The sequence below is a fragment of the Pteropus medius genome, unplaced genomic scaffold (genome assembly GCF_902729225.1).
Source record: "Pteropus medius unplaced genomic scaffold, Ma_sr-lr_union100, whole genome shotgun sequence".
Lineage (NCBI taxonomy): Eukaryota > Metazoa > Chordata > Mammalia > Chiroptera > Pteropodidae > Pteropus > Pteropus medius.
Window position 1 is genome coordinate 4,403,238 of NW_024340695.1, and position 17,596 is coordinate 4,420,833.

The 17,596-nt window shown below is 46.9% G+C and overlaps 1 protein-coding gene across 2 annotated transcripts in view; it reads left to right on the forward strand.

Moving 5' to 3' along the window:
* ACSS1 (acyl-CoA synthetase short chain family member 1) overlaps positions 1-17,016 on the forward strand; it is a 55,567-nt gene extending 38,551 nt beyond the window's left edge. The window contains exons 6-14 of one of the 2 annotated variants that reach the window (XM_039864656.1): positions 2,018-2,165; positions 3,502-3,639; positions 7,861-7,953; positions 9,145-9,257; positions 9,653-9,779; positions 10,484-10,611; positions 10,707-10,770; positions 14,095-14,213; positions 15,340-17,016. In XM_039864656.1, the coding sequence (XP_039720590.1) occupies positions 2,018-2,165; positions 3,502-3,639; positions 7,861-7,953; positions 9,145-9,257; positions 9,653-9,779; positions 10,484-10,611; positions 10,707-10,770; positions 14,095-14,213; positions 15,340-15,519 (1,110 nt within the window). In that variant the 3' untranslated portion in view covers positions 15,520-17,016. The remainder of the gene's footprint in view (positions 1-2,017; positions 2,166-3,501; positions 3,640-7,860; positions 7,954-9,144; positions 9,258-9,652; positions 9,780-10,483; positions 10,612-10,706; positions 10,771-14,094; positions 14,214-15,339) is intronic. The other variant, XM_039864658.1, reaches the window with a different exon arrangement.
* The last annotated feature ends 580 nt before the right edge of the window (positions 17,017-17,596 follow it).

Genomic DNA, 17,596 nt, shown 5'->3' on the forward strand with positions numbered 1-17,596 from the left:
AAAGTAAAATTAAAAAAAAAAAAAAAAAGATTTACTTTTATAAAGAAAATTAAATTTAGTGCATAGAAGTTATATTACAGCAGACCATCCTTTTTTTGGCCATGGCCCCTAACCTTTTTGGCAACAGGGACCGGTCGGTGCTCCTATGAGAATCTAATGCCTGATGATCTAAGGTGGAGCTGAGGCAGTGATGCTAGTGCTGGGGAGCAGCTGCAAATACAGATATAGCTTCACTTACTCGCCCACCCGCCACTCACCTCACCGTTTCCTAATAGGCCATGGACTGGTATCAGTCTGTGGCTTAGGGGTTGGGGACCCCTGCTATAGGAATTATAAAGCAAACACTATGACACATTTTTATATTCCAATAAAGAGTTTAGAAATCAGTACTCATTTAAATGTGGGTGGAGGATTGCAGTTTATCATGGCATCCTTGGTTGCCTTGAGAAGTGGCTGATACTTTCCAGGTGGGATTGGATTTCGATGTATCATCTGTGGACCAGACCCTCTCTTGCAGAAGGTAAAACTCAGCTCCAGCAGGTGGTAGCAGCAAAGAGAACTATCTGACCAGGTGACTGGAAAGACCAGGCTCATCTAAGCAGGGCTCAGACAACAGGGTAGTGAAAGTGCAGTCATTGTTAAAAGTATCCCTGCTTCCCTCCACTCCCCCCAACCCAACCCTCGCCCCAACATGGCTGCACAGGGCCCATTACTAAGCTGTCTAGAAACTCCTGGAGAATCTCAGTGTTTGTCTTTGGCAGCAGAAGACTGGAGCCATTTGCCCCCCAATTTAAAAAAATATTGAAAATAGAGCACAGATACAGAAAACCATCCAAATCAAATGTGTGGCTTAATGAATTATTATTATAAGGCAAACCCACTTCATTCTGGAAATGGAATGTCACCAGCCTCACAGAAGCCCCTTCATAGCCCATCTGCCCTCAGCCCCCTCCTCACATCTTGACTTCTACAGCAGCGGTGCCTAACCTTTTTTGCACCAGCCACTGGTGCTGTAAGAATAATGCCTGATGATCTGAGGTGGAGCTGAGGCAGTGAAGCTAGCGGTGGGGAGCAGCTGCAAATACAGATGAAACTTTGCTTGCTCGCCTGCCACTCACCTCCTGCTGTGTAGCCCAGTATGGTCCATGGCCCAGGGGTTAGGGACCCCTGTTCTACAACATCACTGCCTTGTTTTTTCCTTTCTCTAGTTGACACGTGGATGTACATTCCGAGGTCCTGCAGCTTACTCTTTCCACTGACATTTTTTCGATATGTCTTTTAAGCCTTTTTAAATGTATAGTTTTCCCTTTATCTCTTCCATTTTCTTAAACTTTGTCTGTTGTAGCACTTGGCTGTTTGTCCTGGTGGCCCTGGTGGCCCTGGCGGGCCTTCGTGTTTCCTGCAAAGGGCAGTTAGATCCAGAGATGGGATTGAGCTCAGGTTGGGCCCTTTGACAAGAATGCTTCAGACACCTGTCATTCCTCTCAGGCTCTTAGAAACTGATGATGCTTGAGGCATTTCTTGGTCTTTTCAACTTTAATGTTTTGCAGTTTTTAAGGGATTTAAAAAATTGTGGCATAACTTAATGCAGGAAGATGCCCTTATACATAGGACTAGATGAAGTTTTACGTGTGAGTAATATGTGGCCACCACCTGTATCAGGATATGGGATCATCTTCAGCTCCTGGAAGGCCCTGACATGCTACTCACAAGGCCCAGCAAGACCAACTCTGGTGTGACCTCTGCATACAGATCAGCTTTGTCAAGCTGGGGCTCATACAGTATACAACTTGGGGCCTGGCTTCTTTCACTGTCCTCTGCAAGAGTCAGTGTGTTGCTGTGTGTACCGGTAACTCCATCTTTTCACTGCCATGACCCCATGAAGCCACCGCATTGTACTTTCTCCTTTGCTTTCGGTGGTCATTGGAGCACTTGCATCTCACAGTTAAAGAACATGCTTAGTGACATGTGGGAATGTGGGGTGATGGGCCCCTGACAGCCTCTCTTGTTTCTGCAGCTTGTGTTTGACTACCAGCCGGGGGATGTCTTTGGCTGTGTGGCTGACATCGGCTGGATCACAGGACACAGCTATGTGGTATATGGGCCCCTCTGCAATGGAGCAACCAGTGTCCTTTTTGAGAGCACCCCCGTTTACCCTGACCCTGGTGAGGACTGGGAACCCAAATAGCATCCCCAGGAGGGTGCTTGAGGAAGGAGGAGAGATTTAAAGGAGGATGGAGTGAGGGCCTTCATTCTGGTCTGGCTATGGTTTGTGGTCCCATGGTATAGTGCTGAGCCTTGGACTCTGCCAGGTGGGCCAGGACTGGGGACCCTGTCTACCGCAAGATCAGATGACCAATAGAAGGGGGTCCAATTTGGCACTGGAAGCCATCTCAAGACTACCCACTCCAGTGTTCTTTAACTTAAACTGTCTGCCTCAGAACTACCCCTCGAGGGCTAGGCAGCCGATAGGGACCGAAAGCTCTGTTCTCTTACCTCTGTGGCCATTTGACTAGATCCAATCCTCCCTCGAAGCCAAGCCAACTGACCTCCTCAGTTTCCCCTAGGCAGAGGGTGCTTTCTACAGCCAGTTACTTATGTCTTCAGGGCTGTTCCATCAGAGTATGTCAGGTGTGGCTGGAGCCACCTCCATGAATTGATTTCATTTAGAGGCTGTGGCCATGTCTTGCTCACCTTGGTATCTTCCTCCCACTCAGTGTAGTGTCCCCAAGTATTTGTTTTAATGTAATTGAATAGTGGTGCCCCTGCTAGAAGGGCCAACTGTCCCATAGCACTGACAGTTATGTGCATAGCATATCATTGTCACCTCCCCTGGCTCCTCTCCAGCCTCCCACGGGGGCACGGTGGCTCTGGATACACTCCAGGAAGAATGTGTAGGGGGCATAGCCAGGGGAGTAAGAGCCATGTCTTAGGTACAGTTGCAGGCATGTCACTTCAGCCACTTGAAACTCAGCTCCCTGTGTGTAGGGTGATGGTGGTGAGTTTCAGGGGTTTCTGAGAAATGAGGTGTGTAGTAAGCAGTTGTCCTGCTCCCTAGGGCGCATACAGTGGTGGCCTTGCCACACTATTCCAGGGGAAGCACCAGTTACCATTTTAGAGACCATTTAAATGCAACCGAACACAAGCTCTAGGTTAATGCTACATGGGTTATTTTTAAATTCAGAGTAACATTCTTTTAACTTATTAGTCATATCATGTGGGTATACCATGTGAATGCAGCTGTCCAGAGCCAGGTGAAGGCTGTTTGCAAATGAGCCTGCCAATAGATGGGAATGGAGGGGCAGGATGACTGCCACAGCGAACCTTTTCCCAGGGGGCTCCCTTTCTATCCCAGTGATAAATGTTGAATCTCGTTTTTGTGAACAATGCAGGTGTTTGCACTTATTTAGTACCCAGTGCTGTTGACTGATCTCTAAATTAGGTTAAAATAGGTAATGTCCGATGGGCTCTCAGACCGACTGAATTGGGGCTGTTTTGTAGGTCGGTACTGGGAGATGGTGCAGAGGTTGAAGATCAATCAGTTCTATGGTGCCCCGACGGCTGTCCGGCTGTTGCTGAAATATGGTGATGCCTGGGTGAAGAAGTACGACCGCTCCTCCCTGCGGACCCTGGGGTCAGGTGAATACTGCTCTGCATTCAGAGAGGGAATGCATGTCATCTTTCAGAGCCAGGGCAGGCTTCTAAGTGATTTTAACCATGAAAACTACGTGGCCATTTCTTTGAATTCAAACAATGCCAGGCTGCATTGAGTAAGAAGCAGAGGTCAGCCCCTCCCTGGAGACCACAGCTGTTAACAGTCTGGGGCACAGCATTCCGGGAACTATCTGTGCCTCAGTTCTGTACTTAATCCTTATTGTGAATCCTTACCAACTCAGTAAGATAAGTCCTGTGTCCTTTCTTTGTGGCTGCACGGGATTGTCCTGTGGAAGTGAACTGCAGTTCACTCAGCATTCCTCTGATGCTGGGCGCTGATTATTCCCAAGCTCTGTAAGAAATGTCATTCTGTGCTGTGCACTGCTCTCACTTTGGATATTTCCAGGCAGGTAGTTGCCAGATCGAAGGTAATCTCCATTCATAGTGTTGATAAATATTGCCAAGTCACATGAAGACTTTTGGGAAAGGTGACATGGGGTTTGTTCATATGGTACTGGGAAGCCTTGCCTGTTCCCTCTGCTTTTCCCGGACGCGTTTCATTTCTGCTCCTCCACATGTTGTCAGATGTGGTCAGGAAGGAAAACAAGGCAGGAGGCCCTCTATGCTTCTTGGTGAATACAAGGATCTGCTTGGTGGTTTTTCATGGAGGAAGAACATTTGGGGCAGGTACCCCTAGGGATTTGTCTTTCTGCCGGTGTGTCCTTTGAAAAGGACAGTGTGCATGCTTTATTTGTCAGTAACAAGGGCATGCAGTACTGGTACAGGACTTGGGGGCCTGGTTTGCTCTGCCCTCTGTGCCTGCAGCACCCTGCTGCCCCCTCCCACCTCTCAGGTACCTGACCCTCCCTGTAGGCCCTTCTCTGTGCTACGTCTCCTGGGGATTTCTTTGGCTTCTCTGGACCTCGGGCTGTCAGTTTTTAGATGACCTGACTTCAGTTGAGATATCTGTCCTCATGCTGACCATTTCACCAGGCAGTGAGCTCACAGAAGTCACAGCCATCTGTGTCTTTAGCACTGCTGTGCCCACATGCAGGAAAACTCAGCAGGCCAGGTGGGGGCTGACTGCTTGTTGTGAAACTGAGCACCCAGATGTTGCCCTGAGGACTTCACCTGAGACTCTGACTTCTCTGGGACAGAAGTCATTAGGCAGCGCTGCCTGAAAGCTGCCTTTTCATGCAACCAGCTCCTCTCTGCTCAGGGCGTGCTTGGTGGTCAGTGTCAGTTTGTTTCTGGATGAACAAGCCCTTTGAATTTTCTAAGCGGGGGCAGAAGAAAGTGCTTTGGGCCATCTTCTAGGTGGTGGGGAGTCTGAGTTGCCTCTCTTGGCATGTTGGTGCTGTGGAGGTAAGGCCTGTGCACTCCTGACTGGGACCCCATGTCGATGGAGAGGACTCATGATGCGTCCCTACACTCTGGGCTAGGCAGCAGGTGGGGACCAAAAGCAAGTAGAGGGATGTCCAGGGCCATCGAAACATCTCAGGTTCTCCAGGTATTGTCTGCAAGGTTACCTGAGTGGGCCTAGGGAGTTAGGTGGGGACAGGGTTGGAGGGAGGTTTGATTTGCCATATGCACTTGTGGGATTTAGTTGCTGAGGAAAACTCACAAAGACCCAAATGACAAGGCACATGCTCTGAGCACTTTAGGTGCTCTAGCAGTTGTGTTAGAGTGGGGTCTGTCTCTGCAGAAAGCTGCCTCGGGCAGGGATCCCTCAAAGTCCCTGCGGTTCTCCTTCCATAAAAGTCATGGCCAGACTCACTCTTAGATCTTCCTCTCTTGGATCAGGTACTACTGATGCATGCAGGGACCCTTTTGCACCAGGGAGCCCACAAGAGGTTCAGCTGGGCTCTGAGTACTTTACTTGTCTGGGAGTCATATTGCTGCCATTTGACCAGTGCCAATAGCAGAACCCTGTGGGGGTTTCCAAAAGACCAGGTTATCAGTAAGCAGTGCTGACAGGCTGGTGAAAAATAACCTGGCAACTCCTTGCACGGGGCACCAAGCAGCACTAGGGACCAGTATACTTCCTATCTGACGAGGGCCAGCTTTGTGTTGGTCTGCTGCGGTCATAGCTCAGGACCATTCTAGGCAACTGGATTAGCCCTCACAGCACTCCAGACTTGGGTGTGTTGATTTCATTTACTCTTACCAGTTGGCAGAATCCAGCTCACTCAAGACTTCTACCCCAAGATACATATTTCTTGAAATTTTTTTTAACTTTTAATTTTACAAGTAATGCACAGATATATTCTTATTGTTAAAAGAAAAACTCGGTAATTTATAACAAAAGATGACATCCTTCGTGAATGCTGCTCCAGGGGACCCTATTGCTTGTTCACCTTCTGGCAGCTTCTTCAAAGTTATATTCCTATGCAAAAACACAGCTCGGCTTTGAGTTGATTCTTTAACATGAATGTGATCAAGCTGTACTATTATCCTGTGATGTTTATTTTAACTCAACAATAGGCAGAGATTTCCATATGGCTTTGCCCCCATGTTTGAAAACTTGCTCACACCCTTTTGTGTGGATTGCCATGGTCCTTGCAGTCATGTCCCTGTGGTTGGCTACTGGGGCTATTGGCAGTTTCTCAGTATCAACCAGTGCTAAAATGGCATCTTCCTGCCTCTTTTTTGGGCATGTGTGAGTGCAGAAGTGATACACACACCACTCAGCCACCTGTATGACCAGCATGGGAGACCACAGCCAGGAAAGGTCTTGGTTAGCTGCTACATCATGGGTGCTCCTGATCAAGAGGCAACTGGCATGAGAGTATTTCAGTATTTTAGCAACAATATGTCTAAATCTGCTAGTTCTGGCTGAATTCTAATCTGGCGTGGATGTTTTATTAGGGTAGTGTCTTAGCTGTTCAGGCTGCTATAACAAAACCACAGACTGAGAGGCTTATAAACAACAGGAATTTATCTCTCACAGTTGTAGAGGCTGGGAAGCCCAAGATAAAGGCGTGGGCATGGTTAAGTTCTGGTGAGAGCCCTCTTCTGTTTCAAAGACAGTGCTTTCTTGCCCTGTCCTCATGTAGCGAAAGCAGGAGGGGGCTCTGCAGGGTCTCTTTTATAAGAACCCTAATCCTATTTTGAGAGCTCCACCCTCATGATCTCAGCACCTCCCAAAGGCCCCACCTCCTCATACCATTATCTTTAGGGGCTGAGATTCCAACATAAATTTGGAGGACACACACCTTCAGACCATAGCAGGTAGGTACTGGGAACTGGCAATAAGTCATAGGATGTGAACACTTTCCCCTTTCTATTGAGGTGTAAAATACGGTGAAAAGCACAAATACCAGATGTTCAGCTTGAGAACTATTTACACACACACACACACACACACACACACACTCTCTCACACACACATATATATACATGCACACCACACCCAGATTAAGCTGTAGAAATTTTCAGTGTCCAGAATGTTCCCCGATGCCCGCTCCTAGTCAAGAGCCCTCAACCATGACTACTACTTGATTGCTCTCAGTGTGGACCGATTTGCTTGTTCTTGAACTTCATATACATGGGCTTGTGCGGCATGCTTTACTCTTGTGCCTACTGCGGTTGCTCAGGGCTGTGACTCAGGTTCATCCCTGTTGAGCATAGCAGTGGCTTACTCATTTTCATGCTGTATGGTATTCCACTACATGAATACAGCACTCTTTATTTCTCTCTTCCACTCTCGATGGATAGGTTTTAGATTTTGGCCACTGTAAACATCCTTGTACGTGTCCACTTTCGGTAGACGTATGCACTCATTTCTGTGGGGTGTGTGCCAAGAGTGAAATTTTTGAATAATAGGATAAACCTATATTTAGCTTTGGTATAATCTGCCCTAAAAGGTTGTCCATAGTAGTTGCATCATTCACTTTTAGATGTTAAGAGAAATACCCAAATCGCTCCCCAAGATTGCCATACCAAATTATACTCCTATAGTGCATGTGATAGTTTCCTCTACATTCTTGTCAATTTTTTTATTTTTTATTTTTAACCTTCTAATGGTGAAAATATCTCATTGTAATTTTTATTTCTTTGATGGCCATAACGTGTGGCAGATTTCACTGCTTTTTTATATCTTCTTTTATGTCCTTCAGGAAAATTATATAGCTGTTTCCCCTTAATAATCTATTCCTTCTAGTTTCATATTCATTGAGGTCCATTAACATCTTTTTTCTTTTTCAGTGGGAGAACCAATCAACCAAGAGGCCTGGGAGTGGCTCCACAAGGTGGTAGGGGACAGCAGATGTACACTGGTGGACACCTGGTGGCAAACAGGTGAGAGCGTCCTCGAGGAGGAGGGTCAGGGCATGCTGGGTAGGTGGGTGCAGGGCTTACCTGGTGGGTTCCTCCCACAACAGCTGTGCTCTCACGTTAGTGCACTGAGAACATACAACCAAGCACCAAGTGCAGGGGTCAGGTGTGAGGCTCTGCAAGTGCAACACTACCCATGCCTCAACCCTTAAATGTGGTTGTTGAAAACCTGACATATGGACCAAAGAAGCTCGGAGGTGGAGCCTGGTGGCAGCTATTTTGCAGTGTAGGACTTGGGATGTGTAATGGCTTCTCTGAGCCTTGGTTTTCTCATTTGTAAAATGGTGGTGCTCCTTCCAGACCCTGGGTGAGGATGGAATGAGGGGATACCACTAATGCATGTTGCTCAAGGCCTGACATATAGTAAGTATTCAGCTAAATGTTCACTTTCCTCATAGGGATCACTTTCTGAATGTAAGTATATGTGATGAGGATGGGCCCTATTGTTTAAGGGACTGTGAGTCTAAATCTAAACTTTAGTGAGAAAGGCGTTTTCTCTGTAGCATTTTGTTCAGATTTTCCCCATCTTCTCTTGAGTATCTGACTTATTAGAATGTTTGGGGCAGGAGACCACTACTGATGTGGCTGAGGTCTCATCTTTTGAGAAGCCAGAAAATGGGACATTCTAAATAGCTCAGTTTTCATTTTTTCAGGAGGGCACGGGACTGAGATTACAGCTGAGCCTTGTGAGGAAATGCCAGAGAAATAATGTGAAAACAGAATTTGTGGGCGTCTGTTTTTGTTGTTCTGTATGGAATGGGCACTGGTCCAGAAGCAATTCTTCATCTTCCCTGTGCAGGCAGATGGGCTCTGCCTTTCTTACTGAAGTGAGGGCTGGATGAGCAGGGCCTCAGAGAAGGAGAAGCAGCACCCTCTGGGCCACAGAGCTGCGACACCTGGGACTGTGCCCTCCGTCTGGGCCCCACTCCCACTCTGCAGTAGAGGAGACCAGAACACAAGTTTAGTTTTGGCTCAGATAAAATTTCTTGTGACACTGGGGGCCGTTTCCTTCCCCTAAATGGGCATTTTCACCCACCTCTCACTCTGAGAGAGTACCAGCCAGTGTGTCTGTCCCAGACCCTTGATGACATGGCCTGGATAAACATGTCACTAGCCTGTAAGCCCATCGGTGTTTCATTCCTGTTGTTCCCACAGAAACGGGTGGCATCTGCATTGCACCGCGGCCCTCAGAAGAAGGGGCAGAAATTCTCCCCTCCATGGCGATGAGACCCTTCTTTGGCATTGTCCCAGCTCTCATAGATGAGAAGGTGCGTAAGGGCCTCACAAGGGTGTCTCCTTCCTCCCTGTGCACCCCACTGAGCTCCCTGGTGTTCCTTTCTACCTTCCTGGCCTCCTCTGTCCACTTGCCCATGTCATGTGTGCTCATTGCCTGGTAGGTGGCAGAAAGGCCTGTGTCTTCACATAGTATTCACTGCAGAGTCTCCTCTTAGAGACACAGTAGATTAAATCGCCTTGTAGGGGGAGCCCAGGTTCTCTTCAGAAGCCCCTGCAGCGGAGAAAGCTCTGGACATTTCCTTTGGGGAACACTTGTCGTTTTTCTGCCTCAAACCAACCAATTAGGAGAACAATGCTGATTGTCAGTCCATTGCTTCTCAACCAGAATCTGCCTGTTCTCTCACACTTGCGTCTCCTGGGTCTGCAGGGGAACATCCTGGAAGGCAATGACGTCTCTGGGGCTCTGTGCTTCTCCCAGGCCTGGCCAGGCATGGCCAGGACCATCTACGGAGACCACCAGAGGTTTGTGGATGCCTACTTCAAGGCTTATCCAGGTGAGCTGGCTAATGTGGGTCATGTCATGCCTTTACACCTGCTGTGGAACCCTATTCTCAGAAAACGTTTCTAAGGTCACAGTGACTGTGAGCGTAGGACAGGCACCTTCGAGGCATGACTTTGAATCCCACCCCCTCCCTCTTTACCTCCCTGACTTTATGTCGAAAATGGGAAGAGACCTGTCTCAGGAACCTCATGGTTAAGTGAGACAGCACGCCTGAGGCTGTTAAGAAAGAAGAGTGAAGAAACCATCTTGGAAAACTATCTTGATGACTACAAATTTTCTTCTGGTTTACTTTTGATTTTTTCTCCCAGTTTGCTTCTATGTCATTGGGTTGGAAGCGTACACACACAGTGTGCCTGTTGGCACCCATAGTCTTCAGTCTCAGACTTGTAAACGAGACTCATTTTTGGGGAAGCTTGAGTCCGCTCCTTGTATGCCTTCTGCTCAGACATTTGCAATCTTCACTGCATTCTGCTGTCTCAGAGCCATCTGCTCTTTCACTAGCACACAGCCACATAGCACATCTAGAGAGTGTCTCCATGAGGAGTTGCAATGAGGGCCAGCACCAGGAAGTCAGCAGGGTGCAGGGTTGTGGAGCTTTCTTCTATAGAGTCCCACTGTGTCCCTTATGGAAGGAAAGGAGCCCCGCTGGGTCCTGGTTCGGAGGTACTGACACTGAATTCCCTTGCTATGGTGCAGGCTACTACTTCTCTGGAGATGGGGCTCACCGAACTAAGGGCGGCTATTACCAGATCACAGGGCGGATGGACGACGTCATCAATATAAGTGGCCACCGACTGGGGACCGCAGAAATCGAGGATGCAATGGTGAGTGCAAGTCATATTGGTCTCAAATTGGTAGCTGTAATTTGCTGAGTCAAGTATTCCACCTCCCACATGTTGTGCCATTTTGTTCTGTGCAGGCTAGCCACCCTGCAGTGCCGGAGACTGCTGTCATTGGCTACCCCCACGACATCAAAGGAGAAGGTGAGCGCCATAGAAGGAGCTCCTCTAATCTTTGGTCTTGGTGCCCATCATGGCACTTCTGTAAAAAGAACAGACTCTGGAGGAAGGGTAGCAGGGTGTTTATGGGTGAAGCTCTTGGTTTTCTTCTTTTGCAAGTGGAGTTTTTGGATGAGGAGCCTGAACAGCATGCCCGTTAGACTAGAGTCAGATTTCTGAGATGCCCTAGCTCTCCTGTCCTTTAAGGACACTCATCTACAAGTGGCCCTGAGCTGTTTGGCCCCCGCTGAGTGTGGGGAGTTTGCTTCTCTGTCCACAGTGCCTCTGGTGGCCCTGGTTCAGAGGCCTTATGATGAAGTACCCTGCCTTGCTTACATTGTCTCCTTGCACGTGCTTGTGCACAGCATCAGGTGTCAATTCTGTAGCCGTTCTGGCTGATCAGGGTTTGCCATGGAGCAGGCTCTTTTGCTGCTCTGGGACTGGAGGAATTTGACCTGTGGTTCCCACTGCACAGAGACATGCAGGGAGAATGGAGAGCGAGTGATCAGAATTGTCTTCTTTACTGAGGACACACTTTGTTCCAAAGTCTGCCAGTTTCTAAGCAGGTAAGTCTGGGAAGGGGTAGGATCATCTGAGTGTTGTAATGCCTGTTCTGGTGTGAACTAGACACTCACTGACCCTGTGCTGCACTGCCAGGCAAACTGACCTCTACTGTTCTGCAAGTGGCCTAGGTTTGGGTGTTCTTTCTCCCGCTGTCAGGAATATCCTGTGTCAAGTGTGTCCCAAATGTCACCTGCCTTCTTTTTACATTTGTGTACCGCTGTTCATTATTTAGTCCACTTTCTCTAAATTGACCCATTGTAAAATTTAACATTAATTTCAGTGCTCTGAAAAAGGCACGTTCAGTTGCCGTAAGAAAGGTGTTCCCTCGAGACTGCTTTCTCTTTGTTAACATGAGATTAGGCTGTTAGGGATCAAGGGGGTAAAGATGGCAACAAGTCCTCATGAGTGACACTCAGAGGCCTCAGGCCACTTCATGCTCCCACCAGCAACGCTCAGCGCTGCTTCCTGGTATCCTAAGCAACTTTGGTATTGTCAGGCCTTTTAATGTCTGCCAGGCTGGTGGGGGAGAATTCATATATCATGGGTATGATGATATGCATTTTCCTGATTTCTTATAAATTTGACCATCTGTCCATTTGTAATACAGGAATAACCCATTAACTCTTCTTGGTATGCTCTAAAGCCATCTTCGAAAGCTGTCGTACATTTATTTGTCTCCACTCCCTGTCTGCACTCGATCAGACTGATGTGCTGTGTTTCTGTCATTGGCCTATCTCACCAGTTCCTGAACTTAGCCTCGCGTACCTCCTAGCTGTTAGCTGGCTTCACCTCCCACGTCAGCTTTCCTGATCCATCTCTGCTGAGAACTTAACAATCCAGGGTCATTTCAGTCCTATCTCATTAGAGATACAAGTGACTGGCAGGAAAAGGCACCAATTAGAGACAAAGGGGAAACACCCAGGGTAGCATGTACAGTGTGTTGCCACTAAGGTTTAAAAGGTGGCAGTATACAACTACAAGTTAACTTTAAAATTTGGTTCTGGGGACAGCAGCCAGCAGCCCCTCAGAACCTGCTTATTTTGAGTTCTGTGCAGGGGCTGTCATCACTTAATCCTGACTCACAGCCATGAGGCAGGTACTGTTAGCTCCCATTTTACAAGTAGAAAACTATGGCACAGAGTAGTTAAGTGACTTACACGTGGGTAGCAGTCTCTCCTAATCACCATACTGCACTGCCTTTCGAGGCATGAAGGGAGAGAGGCAGGGAGGAGAGATGCAGTTTTATTTTATGTACTTCTACAGTGTTTTACATTTTGGTAATCAGTATGTGTTGCTTTGGTGGTTTTAAAATTTTAATTAACTATAGTTAAATACACCGCAGACCCTTCTCAGTAGGCCTTCGTAGCTGGCTCAGGTGTTGGCTATGCCCTTTTCTTCTGAGCCCCTGTGGCGTGAGCCTGAACTACCTGGCATCTCAAATACCAAGATGAGAGAAAAATGGGGCTCAGGGGTGCGGGGAGACCAACAACTGTTTACACACAGCAAGTGCCATGGCTACTTTCGTGGACAGAGTCAGAAAAGGCTTCACAGAGTGCAAGGTAGCTGAACTGGATTTTGAGGGATGAATAGGTGTTTGCCAGGTGGAAATGGGGAACAGGGAGTGGCTTTTAGGCAAAGGCTCTAGGTCTCTTCAGATTGTAGCTTATTCAGGAAAGTAATTCACTGGTGCATTTAACAAATATTTTTTGAGTACTTGCTATGTCCCAGGCACTGTTCTAGATGCTAAGACACAGCAGTGAGAAAAAGAGACGAGACACTAGAGGTGACATGCTGGAGGGGCTAGGGAGTAAGAGAGAGAGACAGACAATAAACATGACCAATGAGGAAACTACATAGTACGTTAGGTGATACGTGCCAGAGGGAGAATTCATTAAGATGGGGTGGAAACGGTATAAGAATAAACAGGCAAACAAACAATAAAGAGGGTTTCACATATAAAGAAACTTCATGTATGAGAGAGGGGGACATTGCACGTCAGTGGGGAAAGGACAGGCAATCCAAGATGGTGCTGGGACGAGTGACTGACTGCCTATGGAGAAAAAATAGAATTGGATCCCATGTACGAGATTAATGAATTTAGAGACCTGTGGGAGCCACTGTTAGTCTTTTCTAGAACGTGGTAGGATATTCACAAATACAGTGTAGTGTCTATGCTAAAGTATGGGTTGGCCAGTGTCGCCCAACATACTTTCTGCCATGATGCAACTGTCCTTCATATGTGCTATCAGTACAGTAGCCACTGGCTACGTGTGGCTCATGCGATTGAGGAACTACATTTTTAACTTAATTTAACTTAAATTTGGATGTCCACCATGGCTAGTGCTTACAGTGCTGGACACATGTGCATGAGATTAGTGCCATGTGCCATGTTCCCTTGCACCATCTCATGGGAGCTGATAGTAAATCTCCTATGAGCCCGTGTTACAGGCTATTTCACAGGTGTGTGGACAGTTAGAGAGGTTAAGTCCTGTGTTCAAGGCCACATGCACAGCCGGTCAACACCAGAGCTATGGTCCCAAGCTCTCAACCAAGCATGCCCACCCACCTGGGACATTCAGTGGAGCTGACAGAATCACTTCCACTTTGAATGAAAATGATAATGCATTTGAGGGCTGCAACTAAAGAAACCAGCTGCTCAACATATGATTTGAAATCCTTTGGATTTATGGCGATTTGTATATAATACCCTGGATAATACATCCCCAAACTTCACTCTCCTTCCAGCTGCATTTGCCTTTATTGTGTTGAAAGATGACACAGGTGACTCAGACATGGTGATAAGTGAGCTAAGGTCCACAGTGGCCACCAAGATTGCCAAATACGCCGTGCCTGATCAGATTCTGGTGAGTGGACTCCACCTCAGGTACAACTGCACTGCTTATCTCATCTCATGCCTTCTTCTCACTTCCCACAACTAACATCGCAGCAAAACTGACACAGCTGGTTTCCTGGGTGGCAGTTGAGGGTAGTGGATGGTTGCATTGTCAAAGGGAGTGGGAGAAAGGCAGGGAGATGGATGTAGTGGCAGAAGTTTGCTCAGCTTGCTGGTTCAGGGTGTACTGCTGGGCAAGATTACACTCTCTCTTACTTTGGCATATGGAGATTGGTTACAAGAACAGAAAACATTAGGGTTTTTAAATAGAGAAACACGTGGAAAGTACCAGAGTTCTTCAGCCCCCATGCGGTTTCTGAACACTTTTTCTGGTGCCAGGAAAGGAGATGCCACTAGACCCTATCTGAGGGAGCCTGTGTTGGAGTCAGTTCTGTGGAAGAATCGGGCTACCCTCTCAGCCTGGTTAGCTTTTCATCCCTTTCTTTGTTAACATTTTCCCCATGGCATTCCTTGGTCTGGGAGTAGTCCTCTGAGGCCTCACTCCATATAGCACATGGTCAGACTATGACTTGGGGACCAGAGTTTCAGGAAGACCTGAACTTCCCTAAGATGAATTGAACTCTTTCAAAAGACCGGTCACGTTTAAAGTGCCCAAACACAGCTTCTAATGTATTGCCATTGACATTGAATGGGCTGTGGCTGTTTGAAAATATAAAATGCTAAATTTTCAAACACTAAGCAGTTCTCACATCATTAAGTAGTTCTGACATGATATATAAGACAAAACCAACCGTAGCCCAGGCCAGGGAGTGGAGACGAGGCGCTGTGGCATGTGCTTGGTTCTCTTGCTACCTGGGGCCCTTACTAGTGTAGCTGATGGGAGAAACAGAGGTGTCAGCAGTGAGATGAACACAGGTTCAGATGAACCCTGGCTCAGTGGAGGCTTCAGCATGACTCATGGTTGATCCTGCCCTTTGGGTTGATTACAGCTTCAGGTCCAGATTGTAGGAGGATGAAACCAGAGACCAGGGGCTCCACTATCCCCTAAACAGAGTTCTTCCTGTCTCAGTGCAGTCGGAGGCTTCTGAAGTTTGGGTGCCACCCCAGATTCTAATGCCGTACCCCTTCCTTGCCAGATAGTGAAACGTCTTCCAAAAACTCGGTCTGGAAAAGTCATGAGGAGGCTCCTGAGGAAGATAATCTTGGGCAGAGCTCAGGATCTGGGGGACACAACCACCCTGGAGGACCCGGGCATCATCGCAGAAATACTGAGTGCCTACCAGCAGCACAAAGACAAGAAAGCTACTAGTCAGTAATGGGCTCTGACCAAGACCTAGTGCCCAAGCTCCTAACTTATCCTTCTAGAACATAGCTCTCAGTTTACTTATTCCCAGATGTCCCAGAGCAGTCACCTCCCAGCACGTAATCCACGGTACCCCTAATGTGAATGAAGTCTATGCTAAAATCCCTCCCTTCTTTCCACAGGAGAACTGTGCAAGGGTACTGTCCAATGTGCTTAGTGTTTGTTCTACTTGTCCTGAATTTGGTTTCCTGGAATGAGAAGTCCCTATTGTCTCTGTTTCTGTGTCCTCTCCAGACAGCACGGGAAGGTTAAAAACCTGGTTAAGCATGCCTACTCAGGTGATTAAAAACTAGAAGCAGTCATACTTTTTCCAGTTGTTTCTAGATACCAGAGGCAGATATTTGATTTTTATATTTTGGAAGAATAACATTCAAGCATACATACAAAATGTAGGCTTGCTTGTACATGCTCTTTGTAACAGAGTTATGAAAATCTCCTTTCCTGCCTTCGTGCATAGGAAAACATGGAGAGGATTGGATGGTGCACATTTAGTTATTGTTCAGCATATTTGGAGATCTGAATTGGAAATGTTTGTACCTCTGTCTAAACACAGCTCTTGAGAATGCTCGAGCCTACAGCATCCTTTTTTGGTATATATTTCTACCTCCCTTGGTTTGTGTATAATGAAACTCGTTCCTAAAGTGATGACATGAATGTGCTCACCTTTTGGTTCTAAAACTACTCCAGTCACATGTTCTGTTTCTCCAAGCTGTGATATAGAAAGATTCCCCCTCTCCACCTTGGATGCCTCTTGGTAGGAGGTCAACATGCTCCAAATTTGTGGGGTGGTTCAGAGAAGCCAATGAAAACTCAGGTAATTTTGAGCATTGATTTGGCTAGAACCAGACCCTTGCAAACTCTGCCTGTCCTTCATTCTGTGGTTGGGGTAAGAACCATTGAGGTCCAGTGATGAGAGCTGAAGCTCTGAATCTGGTCTCTCTTTCAATGTGCCTTAAGTCTCTTCACGTTAGCAAGATGATATAAATCATCAGGTTACAAAGTGTTTGTTTATTAGCCAAGCATGCCAGGGCCAATGACATGGAGTACAAGGGAAGGTAGCCTACTGAAGTAGGCCCTTGAAGACAGGGAGATGTTATCCTTGTCTTTACCCCAGTCTGTAGTGCCTTCCACCTGGGCAGGTGTTCACGGGGTGTCTGGGGTATTGAACACTTACTGTGGACTGTAGCTGTACTGGCCTTCCAGGTGATTAGGTGAGTACCCTGTGACACCCAGCGGGTGGCCATAGCACACATATACTGAGTGACTGTATGTTGTTGCAGCGCTCAGCCACAGAGAACTGTGCATTGGACCTGTCACATTTGTGCTGGAGTTGGCGGACTGTAGTTATGATGCTGTTTATGAAATGGCTTAGATAGAAACTTGAACAGTGACCAGAGCCTCAGAATGATCAGCATAGCAGTTCAAATAAAGATTTATTTTGTTCATTCTCTTTTGTGGGTTCATGTTTTTTAATCAAATAATGCTATTCTTTGTTGCTGAATATATTCTAAGGACAAAACTGGAAGGAGCCTATTTACCCAAAAGAGAACACTTGAAAAAAAAAAAAATCCATCATCTGACAGGGAGGAAGTACACAATAAAAGGTCACTTGTCTTAGGCTGTTATTTGGTAAACATACCTGTCTCTAGATTATCATGCTATCCAATACACTAGTTACATGTGGCCGTTTAGATATAAATAAAAAATAGGATAGAATGGAATAGAATAAATGGAATATTCATTTCCTCAAAGGCAGTGAATACACTTCAAGTGCTCAATAGCCACACGTGGTCAGTAGCTACCAGGGTCTTGTGGTGAGTGCTGATCGAGAACATAGATGAGCATAAGGATACAAAAAGATCTCTAGGCAGCCGAATCAATATCACAGATGCAAACAGGAGAAGCACAGGCTTGCCTATGAGACATCTCATATCCCAGGTTGTCCTTATTCTAGATGTGGGTGAATGAGGTTTTCTGTATTCTTCATTAGACAGAGAAACAGATTTTATGAGAAGGGCACATTGAACTGG